Source organism: Dromiciops gliroides, chromosome X, assembly GCF_019393635.1.
Source record: "Dromiciops gliroides isolate mDroGli1 chromosome X, mDroGli1.pri, whole genome shotgun sequence".
In the NCBI taxonomy this organism is placed as follows: domain Eukaryota; kingdom Metazoa; phylum Chordata; class Mammalia; order Microbiotheria; family Microbiotheriidae; genus Dromiciops; species Dromiciops gliroides.
Window position 1 is genome coordinate 24523528 of NC_057867.1, and position 13884 is coordinate 24537411.

Sequence of the window (13884 nt, forward strand, 5' to 3'; positions counted from 1 at the left end):
AGCAAGCTGTGTAACCCTGGGTAGATTGCTTAACCTTTCAGGGCTCTGGGCAACTTTCTAAGATTAGGTGTGGAGCAGGTACCCAGCCTACACAGGGAGAGGGAGTTCCTCATCTGGGAGTTCCCGATGGCCATGGTCCCTCCCACCAAAGAACTGCTTCATCCAAAGCCATAGCTGGAGTGGGATTTCTTCACTTATCCTCATTCTTTCAGTCTGAGCAGCCTTCCCATTTGTTTGTTTGGCGCAGAGCTTAGCACAGATCTGGGGAGTCTCTCGGATCCGCACTCTCTGTCGGTGTGTGACAACCACCTGACTCCAGACACCTCATTAACTGGCCTCGGCTTTTGTTTCTTCCCGTTGCCTCAGGTGGGTCTAACGCCTGATGCTCTGCAGGCAGCCTTCCTTCCTCGCTTTCGGGGGCCCCCCCCCCACTCCTGCCATTGCCTTCATCAGCCCATCTTCTCTTCCTAGCATGCATGTCTCTGACGTCTTTATTTTGTTTTGTCTTGTTTTTAGCCTTATCTTTATTTGCAGTTCCTCACTGGTCGCATGCAGTGGCTTGCCCACACCCACCGTCTTCTCTGTGGGATATTTCTTTTTCAATCTTTGGAGGCTGTTGTGTTTTATGTCTTGCAACAGTACAAGAAGCCATTATTGTAATGCTGGTTTTCTTCTTGACCCAGGCAACTGTAGACTATAATCTAGAAGATTGCCCAGGCTACCGAGCTGGGCCAGTGCAGGGAATTTCCTCACTGAATCTACACCACAGGTCTGGGTCCCAAAAAAGGAAAAGTCAAGAGGGTGATGAAGGCTTATTGGCTTAATGCTTTGTGCTTGAATGTCTGGCTTCTCCATTGGTTTATAGGTTTGGGACAGACAGTACAAAGGGACACTGAATTGGGTCCAGAATTAAACAAGGAAAAGGCTAGATTACCTTCAGACAATTACCCAGCCCGTTTCATTTTCTGACCCCAATTTTCTCCCAGAAACAAAAGGTTCATCTTCTTTGTGTTTTTTTTACAGGGCAATGGGGGTTAAGTGACTTGCCCAGGGTCACACAGCTAGCAAGTGTCAAGTGTCTGAGGCCAGATTTGAACTCAGGTCTTCCTGAATCCAGGGCTAGTGCTTTATCCACTGTGCCACCTAGCTGCCCCGGTTCATCTTCTTTGAATAGCAATAGTCTACTGATAATACATGACAGTCTTCTATGACTATTAGCCTATTAGCCAAGGAATGCTATATTCTCTGAAGAATAAAAATGAGTATCACACAATGGGCGGTGGAGAGGTGCATGATGGGTGTGAGCTGGTTGCAGTATTTGGTAAATAAGGAACTTCAAAGAATACAAGTAAAAGGAAGGATGTCATCAGGGAAATGGATGGCGGGAAGAGACAATAGACTAGCCAGGACACTCTGTCGGCCTCTTTGCAAGGCCAGGAGAAAGGAAAGTGGTCAGTGGTTGGAGTGCCACCCCACCCCTGCTGTATTTATGGCAGAACTTAGACAACAGTCACCCAGGATGGGCTGCAATTTGCATCATTGGAGGGAATTTCCAGAACAGTGAGATCACAGCTCCTGCTGAATATCTGAGAATTTCCTCCATTTCAGGCCTCATCACAGTTTGTCTAATTTTAACTTTTCATGAGTTGAATGTTCCTTTTGACGTTTGGATACATGAATCACCCCATCTGATGTAATGTTTCCCACTCCTCCTACTCGCCGCCCCCCCATCCCCAAGCTGATACTTATAAGCTTTCAATTTTTGTAGCATATTTGGACTTTTCATGAGATCCTAGATTGACAGGCCCTCAAGTCCAACCCCCTCCTTTTACAGAAGAGGAAACTGAGACCCACAGAGGGGAAGCACCTTACCCAATCAGGTAGGATTTGAACCCGAGGCCTCTAATTCCAAACGCAGAGCTTTCCCCACTGCATCCCCACTCTTTTATCCTCCTTGGCTGTGCCTAATTCAGACCAAGACCCTGAGGCCCAAAGTTGGATCCCCGAGGTGAAAGAACCTTTCTTAAAATGCCCATTCCCGATTGGTTTCTCCCTTCTCCTGATTCTTTGTCATTATTTCGGTGAGATACAAAGAAAGGAAGGCCTGGAGCAAAAAGAGGTTTGTAGTGTCTTCCAAAGCAGACATTTTGCCTTGCAGTTTTATTGGCATAATTGGATGTGGCAAGACACAGTCAGATGCCTATGACTTTGTTTTGTTTGGGGAGAAGAATTCTGAGTGACTTGAAGTGTGGAGAGCTTCCGAGGACGCCCTTTTGAAGGTATGGCATGGTGGGATATTCTGAATGAGCAGAATGGGAATTGTCCTGCTCCTTCCCTTTCTTCCCTCGCCTCACCTCCTTGTGTATGCTTTCTTCTTTTTGGGTGAGGCAGCTGTCAGGCTAATGTTCCCTTTGGTTTCTCATCACAGAAGGCCTCTCTCTTGGGCCTCTTTCCTGTTGTCTTGGTTACAGACTCCTTAGTGGGGTTTTTTTCGGCAGACTGGACTAAGGAAGGCTTTTTTTAAAAAAATAGTGACTTTGAGGCTAGCTCTGTGTGCTGCCGTCTGTCCAGCCAGGCTTTAGAGAGAACTGAGTGGCTGCTTTGGGCAGCCTTGGGCTAATGTGCTCACATTCTCCCTGCTGGTGATGATGATGGGAAAATGGGCCGCAGGTATACTCCTGAGGCCAATAACAAGAGAGAGCCCTCCCTTCCTCCACCAAAGGACTCTGTCTCTGACCTGTGGCAATGTTTTGAGACAGGTGTGAGGCTTCAGAGAAATCCTTCCAGAATCTTGTAGAAGACTCCATTTCTCCAGTATACATGTTTTGGAACTCACATTTCTAGAATTGTCTAGTTACCTCCTGCCTTTTGTCTAAGAGCTGGTAGTCAGTCGGAGGTGGTTGCTAAGTACAAGCACAGGCTGTGTCTTGGATGTTTTTCCAAGCCCTTAACTCTAAAGCCTTTAGGCATAGGACTCCACCCCAGCCCTACCCCTCTTTACTTTTTTTTTTTTATAGGCAATTGTGTTAAGTGACTTGGATCACACTGCTAGTGTCTGAGGCTGAATTTGGACTCAGGTCCTCCTGACTCCAGAACTAGTGCTCCACCCACTGTACCGCCAAACCTCTTTATTTTCATCAATCAGCCAATCAAGAAACATAATTAAGCCCCTCCTCTGTGTGAGAGCTGGATGATATAGGGAATAGAGAGCCAGGAACACTTTGGCCCCGACCCCATTGGTAGAGGAAGTTTATCATCCCAGCTGTTTCTTGTACCAGTGAAATGTCATGTCCATTCTCTCTTCCTATGCACCAGGTACTATGGTAGGTACTGGGGGTACAAAGACAAAAATGAAACAACCCTTGCCCTCAGGGAGCTTACCTTCAGGAGACAGCATGTATAAATGCATACAATATAGCTGCAAAGTAAATCAAGACAATTTTGTGGGAAGATCCTTGGCAGCTGGGCAAGTCAAGAAAGGACTCATGTAGGAGGCTGATTTGAGCTGAACTCTGAAGGAAACTAGTGCTTCTAGGAGGTGGAGGTGAGGAAGGAGTGTATTCCAGGCAGGGAGAACAGTCTAGGCAAAGGCTCAGAGATGCATGAGAAAGGGCAAGGGGGCCAATTTGGATGTGTGACGTATAAAAAGTTCAAGAGACAGAATTTCTGGGTAATTAGTAATTTTATTAGTTGTGCTAGCATATCATTTTTTTTTTTTTTTTGGTGAGGCAATTGGGGTTAAGTGGTTTGCCCGGGGTCACACAGCTAGTAAGTGTTTAGTGTCTGAGGTCAGATTTGAACTCAGGTCCTCCTGACCCCAGGGCCGGTGCTCTATCCACTGCAGCGCCACCTAGCTGCCCCATGCTAGCATATAATTAATAAAAGGGGCCAGTAACAGAACCCAATCAATGCTTATATGCTCTTGGAAGAGTGGGTGTTCCTGAGGGTGGCAGTCGACTACCGTTAACAAGTAGTGAGAGATTTTTGTTTGTCCTTTGTTCTTGAAGAAGACCACAACATTAGGGTGTTGTCATGACTTGCAGTGAATTGGGTCTCTTTCCTCCAAAGCCATCTGGGTCCAGTGGCAAGATATACATCAGAATGACTGGAGATGACCTTGAATTTTTTTTTTTTGGTGAGGCAATTGGGGTTAAGTGACTTGCCCAGGTTCACACAGCTAGTAAGTGTCAGTGTCTGAGGCCGGATTTGAACTCAGGTCCTCCTGAATCCAGGGCCAGTATTCTATCCACTGCGCCATCTAGCTGTCCCTGACCCTGAATGTTTAAGGCAATTGGGGTTAGGTAACATTGCTAGTAAATGTCTGAGGTGAGATTTGAACTCATGTCTTCCTGACTTCAGGGCCAGTGCTCTTTCCACTTCTCCACCTACCTGCCCCCAATGAGAGAATGAATATTACAGTGAGAGGTGGACCTATTCTAATGAGGGGCTGGGGGAAGTGACTTTGATCATGTCACTTATTTCCAAATCATCCCCCTCCCCAGTCTTGGGCAAACTAATCAAAGAATTTATTCCTACCCAAACCTGAGTAGAACATAATGGGTTTCCCCATTGTCCAAGAACAAGATTGGAAAGAAAGTAAATCCAATCCCATTATCAGCAATGTACTTCAGGTGTTGACTTGGCCTTTTAGAGAGTAAGGTTTCAGAAAGGGATTGTGTCTCACCATATTAACAATTAATTATTTAATAATCATTCCTCTTAGATGGAATGATTATGTTTTCTAGGTAACTTTGGGTTCTGTAATCAGATCTGTTCCTAATCCTTACATGTTATTCATCCTCAGCTTTCCAGGAATTTCTAGAATCCTTTAGAGGATTTTAAATGAATCTCTTCCAAACTAGTGATGTTTCCCCCCCTAGTCCTTTCATTCCCAGAATCTGAGAATTTGAGAGTTGGAAGAGACCTGTAGTCCAACCATACCTGAAAGCAATTCTCACTTTTAACTTCCTAGACAAATGCTCCCCCAGCCTCTGCTGAAGACTTCTAAGGAAGGTGAACTCACCACCTCCTGAGGTGGCTTATTACATTCACTTTGGATAGTTCTCACTGGAAGGAAATGCTCCTGGTTCTGCCCCCTGGAGCCTAATAGAGCAAGTCTCATCCTTCTTTCATGTGACATCCTTCAAATACTTAAACTTAGTTCTCATGTACCCGCCTCCTCCTCACATACTTAATTCCTTTAACTGATTCATACATGTGATTTTCTTGAGATCCTTTATCACCATGGCTGCCCTCCTGTGGGATGCTCCAGATCATCAATAGCTTTCATGAAATGAGCATTCCCAGAAGTGAGCACAATACTTCATTTCATCTCAAAATCTATAAGTTTGTGATCTTATGTGGTCTGACAGAGGACAGAGTACAGTGAGACCAGCACTTCTCAATAGCCTTGGTTCACATCAAATGTATTGACATCTGATCAAAGGGACCTCATTCTGGTCTTGAAGTCAGTGAAAATCTCCCAGCTTTTTCTGATGAACTTCTGTCTAAACATATCTGCCCACTTTTGTCCCTGTGAAGTTGATTTTTTTCTTTTTTTTGAAGTTGATTTTTTGAACCTACACATAGCACTTTACATTTATTTATTTGATTGGTTCAATATCCTAATCTGGTGAGATCTTCTGAGATCCTGACCTGTCCCCACCCAGATTAGAAATATCTCCTAGCAAATCTTTAAGGCCTGCCATCTGTGCCCTGATCCAAGTAATTGATAAAAATACCAGTCATTGTGGGACCATGCAAAGATTCTAGGGCATTTCACTGGAGAAACCCTTCCAAGTTGAAATATGACTGCTTAGGACTACTCTTTGGGCCTAATTGCAATTATCATCTAACCCAATTTATACCACAAGATGAGCCCAGATGCTGTAGCTCTTCCAAGAGAGACTTTGTCAAATGTTTTGCTCAAACTCCCTTAAAGTATAGCTACAATATTGCCCTGATCTATTAATCACTGGACTGTCAAAAGAAGGAAATGAAGGCAGTATGGTTGGACTTACTTCTCTCAATGGAGCCAGGCTTGTTCTTTGTGATGATTGCTTCCTTTTCTAGATGTTCACTAACCATCCCTTTAATAATGCATTCTAGCATTTTGCCAAGATTCAAATGTCAAGCTCTGACCTATAGTTTGTAGATCCCCCTTTCTTCCATTAAAAAAAAATGAGACATTTTTCCTTCTCCAGACCTGAGACACTTCTCCCATTCTCCATAATTTCTTTCTCATATCTTTTTTCTTCCATGGTCTTTCAGAGATCATGGACAACAATAGCTCAGCAATCACACTGGTTGGATGCTGTAGTGGATAGAGCTTGGCATCAGAAAGACTTGAGTTAGAATCTTGCATTTAATCACTCTCAGTTTCAGTTTCCTCATTTAGAAAATGGGCCTGATAATGTAATAGCACCTACCTCAGAGGATCAGGTTAGATAATATATGTATATTATATATATATATATATATATGTGTGTGTGTGTGTGTGTATCTATATGTATATTGTCTGTGTGCACACACTAATATTATTGCTTTCGGATGCTGTCAGTCATCCCCATGCCTTGAGATTACCAAGAGGGGCAGGTAAGTATGCTCTTATTCTCTCATTAATAGTTGAAAATAATAGGGTTTTTACTCCCTATTTTTGTTCTGTTTTTCCCCTACTTGATTATTTTCCCTGGTAGAGACTTCAGAAGCAAAACATAAGTGGAGTTTCCTTTGCTCTTGCTTGTCCCATCTACCCCCTCCCTGGGAGAACAGGGTCCCTGCTCCTTACTGGTTCCTCTTCTTTTCACCTCTATATGACTAAATAATCCATTTTTGTTGTCCTTTGGCCCATTGTCCTAGGCTCTCTGAGCACTTTGAAGACAAAGACAGCCTCTCCCAACTCAGGGAACTCCTTGCAGAAACTTCAACCCCACCCAAGGAGTCTCTCATGAAGGAGGTGGATAGAGGTCTAAGGTCAATGATTTCAGGTTATGTGAAATCAGCATGGAGTGGATAGTTCAAAGGGAAATCCTGTCTGAGAAAACTCTATTTCCCCTAGCCTTGAATCTTGGGGCCCTTTTCTACCTCAGGCCTGGGGGCATGTGTATTTGGGAGAATTCCTTCTCCCCTATTAAGGTGCCAAAGAAGGACTGAAAAATTAGGGGAGAGATCACAGGTTCATAGATTCCAAACTGGAAGTATTCTAAGGAGGAACATCTGAATGAATGATTGAAAAGGGAGTCACAAAGAGTCACTGAACAAATAGGCACTTGCAGTGTTCTTCAGTTGTTTCAGTTTTGTCCAACTCTCTGTGACCACATTTGGGGTTTTCTTGGCAAAGCTACTGGAGTGGTTTGCCATTTCCTTCTCCAGCTCATTTTACAGATAAGGAAACTGAGGGTGAAGTGACTTGCCCAGGGTCACACAGCTAGTGTGTGAGAAATAATTATTAATAATAAATATCTTGGGGGACCCAGAGATTTCTCCCTCCCCACCCCACTCCAAAAAGTCTAGTTCTCCTTGAGAGATTCCATCAAATCTCTTCATGTTGGTCAGGCCCAACCCAAGCTCACGAGGAATCTTGGATGGAGACAGATCAGTGTATCTAGATAGCCAAGGCTTCCCTGTCCTTGGTGGGGGTCACTCAGGGCCCCTCATTGAAGAGAAGGACATTCTTTGAATTGATAACCCAAAGGCTGTGCAGGGGTCAATTCTTGGCCCCATTGACTACCTACTGTTTCAAGGGTATATAAACTCTTTGCCCCACCACCTTATTAATAAAATGATTAAAGAGTATGCCTCTCATTTTTTAATCATCACAAGTGTCTGAGGCTGGATTTGAACTCAGGTCTTCTTGACTCTAGACCCAGCACTCTATGCATTATGGCGCCACCTATTGTTTCCCGCTTACAGTGTACCAAGGACAATACCAAGCCCTGGCAGAAACAAACACAAGCAAATAAGACTGCTTCCATTTCCAAGAAGCTCCCATTCTGGTTTGGTTTTTTTGTTTGTTTTGTTTTGTTTTTGTGGGGCAATGAGGGGTTAAGTGACTTGCCCAGGGTCACACAGCTAGTAAGTGTCAAGTGTCTGAGGTCGGATTTGAACTCAGGTCCTCCTGTATCCAGGGCCGGTGTTTTATCCACTATGCCACCTAGCTTCCCCAAAGCTCCCATTCTAATAGGGATAAACAATGACTACAGGGAAGCAATGACCTGTAATGTTTTGGACAGGAAAGCAAGAAGAATGGTATTTGACATCAGAAGGCCCAGAATGGTAGTGTTCATTTGCTTATTGTTCTCAGAGGCTTTCAGGTCTATCTCTCTCCTTCCTCATCCCCCTCCATTTTGCAGACAAGGAAACTGAGGCAGGTGGTGGGTAAATGGCTTGCCCAGGGTCACACAACTAGTAAGTCTCTGAGGCTAGAATTCAAATCTAGGTTTTCCTGATTGTAAGCCCTTCCACCTCAAGGAGCTTAATAGTTTTGGGTGGGGAAAGGAAGTCAAAAGAAGGAAATAAGTTGTGGGGGAAGAGAGCATTAATGCAGAGTTTATAGAGTTTAATGATAATCATTAAGTAAAGTTTGGCTGGAGTCATTCATTTATTCAGCAGGTATCTAACTGTTGTAAGCCTGCTCTGTCCCAGACTGTACAATTGACCTTTGACCCAGGATCACCAGATCCTGGACTTGGACCTGGAAGGCAGCACTGGGTCTGAGCCTCTCATTTTACAGATGGGGAAACAGAGGCACAGAGTGAGAAAGTGACTTTCTTAGGATCACATGGCTACTTTCTGGTCCTTTTCCCCAAGACAACTTGTTACCACCCGCAAAGACCATCCTTTTGGCCTCCCTTTCTCTGCTTCTCTTTGAGTTCTTTTGGAGGGCTTTAGAGTCCCACAAGCGTCTGTGAGACTGAACCTTATGGGAGAGAGTTGAGAACAGACGGGCAGCCTTCCCTGGGCTAGGGAAAGAGCAGCCCATCTTGCCTAACAAGGCTGATTTGTCTAACTCCTGGTGCTTAGGCCTGAGGAAAGCCAGCTCAGGAATTCTTGGGCTTCAGCAGAGCCAAGGCCCACCACACCCCTCTTTCCTTCCCACTACCCTCAGCATCCTGGATTTGAATAGACAGTGCCAGTATTCATAGGCTTGTATGGAAGGGTCCAGCCAAACCAACTCTAATTTTACAGAGGAGGAAACTGAGGCTCACAGAGGGGAAGTGACTCACCCAAGGTCCCACATAGGATCCTTGCTCTAGGGCTAGAAGGAATGTTGTTTTCTATATAAGGGAACTGAGGCTCAGAGAGCCTAAGTCAAATACCACTTATTAAGCCTGGCACTGTGCCCAGCACTGAGGATACGGAGAAAGTGGAGAGGCAGGCCCTGTTCTCAAAGAGCTCACTGTCTAATGGGGGAGATACCGGACAAACAACTATGTATGAACAAGATCTAGAATGGAGAAGTCAGGGGAGCTTTAGAGAGGAGGGGAGGGGACAGGAGGAGAGAGGGAAGGGAAGGGAAGGGAAGGGGAAAGGGAAAGGAAAGAAGAGAAGGGAAAGCAAATAAGCATTTTTGTAGTGCCTACTATGTGCCAAACATTCTGCTAAGTGCCTTTTTTTTGTTTACTTGTTTGTTTTTAGTGAGGCAATTGGGGTTGTGACTTACCTAGGGTCACATAGCTAGTAAGTTTTAAGTGTCTGAGGCCAGATTTGAACTCAGGTCCTCCTGACTCCAGGGCCGGTGCTCTATCCACTGCACCACCTAGCTGCCCTGCTAAGTGCTTTTTAAAAATGTTGGCATTTGATCTTCACAACCCTGTGAAGCAGGTTCAATTAGTAACCCTATTTTACAGTTGAGGAGACTGAGGCAGACAGAGGTGAAGTGACTTGCCCAAGGTCATACAGCTAATAAGTGTATAAGAGTAAGTAAGAGGCCAGATAGTAAGAGGCCAGATTTGAACTTGGGTCTTCCTGACTCCATGCCCAGTGTTCTCATCACTGTGGTGCCACCTAGTTGCTTCATAATCGAGGAGGAGTAAGAAAAGTTTCTTAGAGAAGCTGGGATTTGAAGTAAGCCAGGTATGCTGGGAGGCAGAGGTGAGGATGGAGAGTATGGAATGGGGGACAACTAGAGAAAATTCACAGAGTAGGGCAATGGCGTGGAGGGCAAGGAGGCCAGTGCAATCACGTGTGGAGGAGGCTACGTTATAAAGGACTTTCTTTCTTTCTTTCTTTCTTTCTTTCTTTCTTTCTTTCTTTCTTTCTTTCTTTCTTTCTTTCTTGCAGGGCAATGAGAGTTAAGTGACTTGCCCAGGGTCACATAGCTAGTGTCAAGTGTCTGAGACTGGATTTGAACTCAGGTCCTCCTGAATCCAGGGCCAGTGCTTTATCCACTGTACCACCTAGCTAGTATAGGGGGCACTGGCCCTGGATTCAGGAGGACCTGAGTTCAAATCCGGTCTCTGACACTTGACACTTACTAGCTGTGTGACCTTGGGCAAGTCACTTAACCCTCATTGCTCCACCAAAAAACAAACAAATAAATAGTATATAATTTGATCCCCACAACAACCTTGCAAGGTAGGTGCTATTATTATTGTTAAGGAAACTGAGTCAGAGAGAGGCTTAGTGACTTGCCATAGCTAGTAAGTATCTGAGGCTAGATTTGAACTCAGGGCTTCCTGACTCCAGGCCCAGTGCTCTATCCCCTGGGACATGTAGACTACCTCCAAAGAAGATGACTATGGGCTGAATTGAATCAAAATTTGGGATTTCCTAAAGGGCAAAAGAGAGATGTATTGTGAGTGTAAGTGCATCAATGAGAGGTTGCATGTAATAATTACTATTTAAGGGGCATCTAGGTGGCACAGTGGAGAAAGCATGGGACCTGGATTCAGGAGGACCTGAGTTCAAATCCACTTGACATTTACTAGCTGTGTGATCCTGGGCAAGTCACTTAACCCTCATTGCCCCACAAAATAATAATAATAATAACTATTTAAGGAAATTGGGGTGGGGGTGTGGAGTCTAGTGCAGACCTATAATTTTATTGGTATATGGAACTCCCATTGAGGGAAAATACTTTATCAGTGCAGATAGCAGTATAGGGGAAAGAAAGAGCAATGCAAGACCATGTGCAGTTAAGAAAATGGGAAGAAAGGGGAGTAGGTTCTCAAGGAAGCTTTCCCCTCATGAAAGACTTTAAAAGCCAGAGGATTTTACATTTGATCATGGAATCAATGGGGAGTTTAGGGGGGGGGAGAGGGTGTTGTGTGTGACATGATTACACCTGCGTTTTAGGAAAATCCCTTTGTCAGCTGAAAGGCGGGATGGACTGGAGTGGGGAGAGCTTTGTGACAGGCAGCCCCACCAGCAGCGACTAAGTGTCAGATGAGGAGGGTCTGGACCAGGGTCGAGGCAGTGTCAGAGGAGAGGAGGTGGGGATGTGTGAGAAAGTTTTGTGACTGGATTCAACAAGTGACTAGATACGGGAGAGTGACAACTGATTTACCCAAGGTCATGTAGCTAATAAACATCAGAGGTGGCATTTGGATCCAGGTCTTTGTGACTTCCAAGTCTGGCACTCTCCTATCGTACACAGCCAATCTTAGAGTCTTGTAGAGATACAGGGAAAACTCAAGCCATTGAGCATCTTCGATGTTCCTGGCAATCAATGAACCAGGCACTAGAGGGGAGAAGCCAGAGTATCTGCTTCCTTGGCAGGGTGGGGGGAGGGGGGAGGCAGGGCAATGAGGGTTAAGTGACTCGCCCAGGGTCACACAGCTAATAAGTGTCAAGTGTCTGAGGCTGAATTTGAACTCACGTCCTTCTGACTCCAGGGCTGGTGCTTTATCCTCTGTGCCACTTAGCTGCCCCCTGAATTTCCTTCTGCTCTGTGTTTTTAAAATGTCTCATTGACCTTCTTTTCTTCATTGTGAATTGATATCACTACCTCTCCGCCCACAAATTGAAGCTCTTCCTTATAATGAATAAATCAAGCAACAAAAAGATCCACACATTGGCTGTGTCTGCAAATATACCTCACTCTATACCTGTAGAAGCTGGTTTCACCCTCAGTCTTCTGGAGTTGGGGTTAGTCGCTGAATTAATCAGAATTCTGAAGTGTTCCATAGTTTTCTTCGACAGTGTTCTAGTTACTACATACATTGAACTGATGCATAGTGAAGTGAACAGAACCAGTACAAAGTCTTCCCAGTTTTCCCCCAATCTGTCCTTTTCCTCATTTCTTAGGGTACAACAATATCCCATGACATTCATATGTCACAGCCATTTCGCATTTGATTGGCACCCTCTTTGTTTCCAGTCCTTTGCTATAACAGAAAGAGCTGCTATGAATATTTTGGTACAAATGGGGTCCTTTTGCTTCATCGTTCATCTCTTTGGGGCATAAACCCTGTAATGGCATTTCTGGATCAAAGGGCAAGCAATTTAGTGACTTTGGGGGCATCATTTCAAATTACTTTTCAGAATGCTTGAACCATTTCACAACTCCACCATCAGTGCATTAGTGTGCCTGTCCTCCTACAGCTCCACCAACATATGACATTTTCTTTATCATTCCTAATATGATTGGTTTTTTTTTTGAGAGGCAATGTGGGTTAAGTGACTTTCCCAGGGTCACATAGCTAGTAAGTGTTAAGTGTCTGAGCCCAGCTTTGAACTTGGGTCCTCCTGAATCCAGGGCCCGTGCTTTATCCACTGCACCACCTAGCTTCCCCCACCCCGCATTGCTTTAATTTGCATTTTCCTCATCATTTGTGATTTGTAGTATTTCCTTTTCCAAATGATTGTTGATGAGTTATATTTCTTCCCTTTGACAATTGCCTGGTCCTATCCCTGGGGCATGAATGACTCTTGTCATATCTTGGATATGAGATTTTGAGCAGAGAAACTTCCTGCAAAGATGTTTTCATGTTAACTTGTTCCCATCCTGATTTTTCTGCATCTGTTTTAACCCAAGATCATTTGTTTTTCATTCCAGATCTTCCTCCTTGCCTGTCCTCCCTGTCCGGGTGTTGCGGTCATCTTCAGGTAAGGTTACGGGCACATTGTTTTGAAGGCCTTATCATAGACTTGACTTGGGACATTTCTTAGGATCTCTGAGGTTCAAGTCAGACAAAGGCTGGAGGAGGAGTGAAGAAGTCAGGAATGCATCCACCTCCTTGGTTTGTGTCCAACTCTCAGCTTCTTTCTTCTGGAAAAGGCAGGTTCCCTGGGGAAGGTGGATATCCTGGCATGACTTTTCCCTCAGATGTTGCCCCGGGAAGGACTGGTTCTCTTTCCTGAAGCGCCTTTGATTTTGAACTTAATTAGTTCACTGAGGACACAGTTGTTAGTTCAGAGAGGCATTGCTTTGAAGACTTGTGTGTTGTTTTTAAGATATGCCTTTTAACAAGGGGAAAGAAAGGTGGCACCACATCAGAAGTCATCGCAATCTTAAAAATACCAGAATCACAGAGAAAAAAGAATTTCAGGGTTGGAAGGAACCTCAGGAATCTGTCCCTGAGAAAGAATACCCTTGTTGCTATTTGTTGTTGTTTGTCCTTTGTTCTCTAAGAGGACCATGACGTCAGGGAGGTGATGTCATGACTTGCAGTGAATTGGATTTAAGTGAGGGAGAATTGTGCAAAGTCACCAACCTCAGCCTTTCCTCCAGAGCCATCTGGGTCCAGTAGCAAGACATAGGTCAGGGTGACTAGTGATAGCCCAGGATGCAGTGGGAGACCCTGGCCTTTTTAAGGTCTTTCCCAGGTCTCAGTGTGTCTGGGGCAACACCCATTCAGTGATTAAGGCTGGGTAAGAATTGAGGCAAAAATGACCTAGTTTGTCTACTTAAAAGAATCAGTCTGGGAGGGGAAGACCCTCAGG

At 44.6% G+C, this 13884-nt stretch overlaps 1 protein-coding gene across 2 annotated transcripts in view; it reads left to right on the plus strand.

Annotated features, from left to right (window-relative positions):
- TMEM164 (transmembrane protein 164) overlaps positions 1–13884 on the plus strand; it is a 129693-nt gene that overhangs the window by 60004 nt on the left and 55805 nt on the right. The window contains exons 1-2 of one of the 2 annotated variants that reach the window (XM_043974787.1): positions 247–366; positions 12998–13047. Coding sequence is in view for 1 of the 2 variants with exons in the window: in XM_043974786.1 (XP_043830721.1) it covers positions 12998–13047 (50 nt within the window). In the remaining variant the exon portion in view is untranslated. Of the gene's footprint in view, positions 1–246; positions 367–12997; positions 13048–13884 lie in introns of those variants that run through there. The other variant, XM_043974786.1, reaches the window with a different exon arrangement.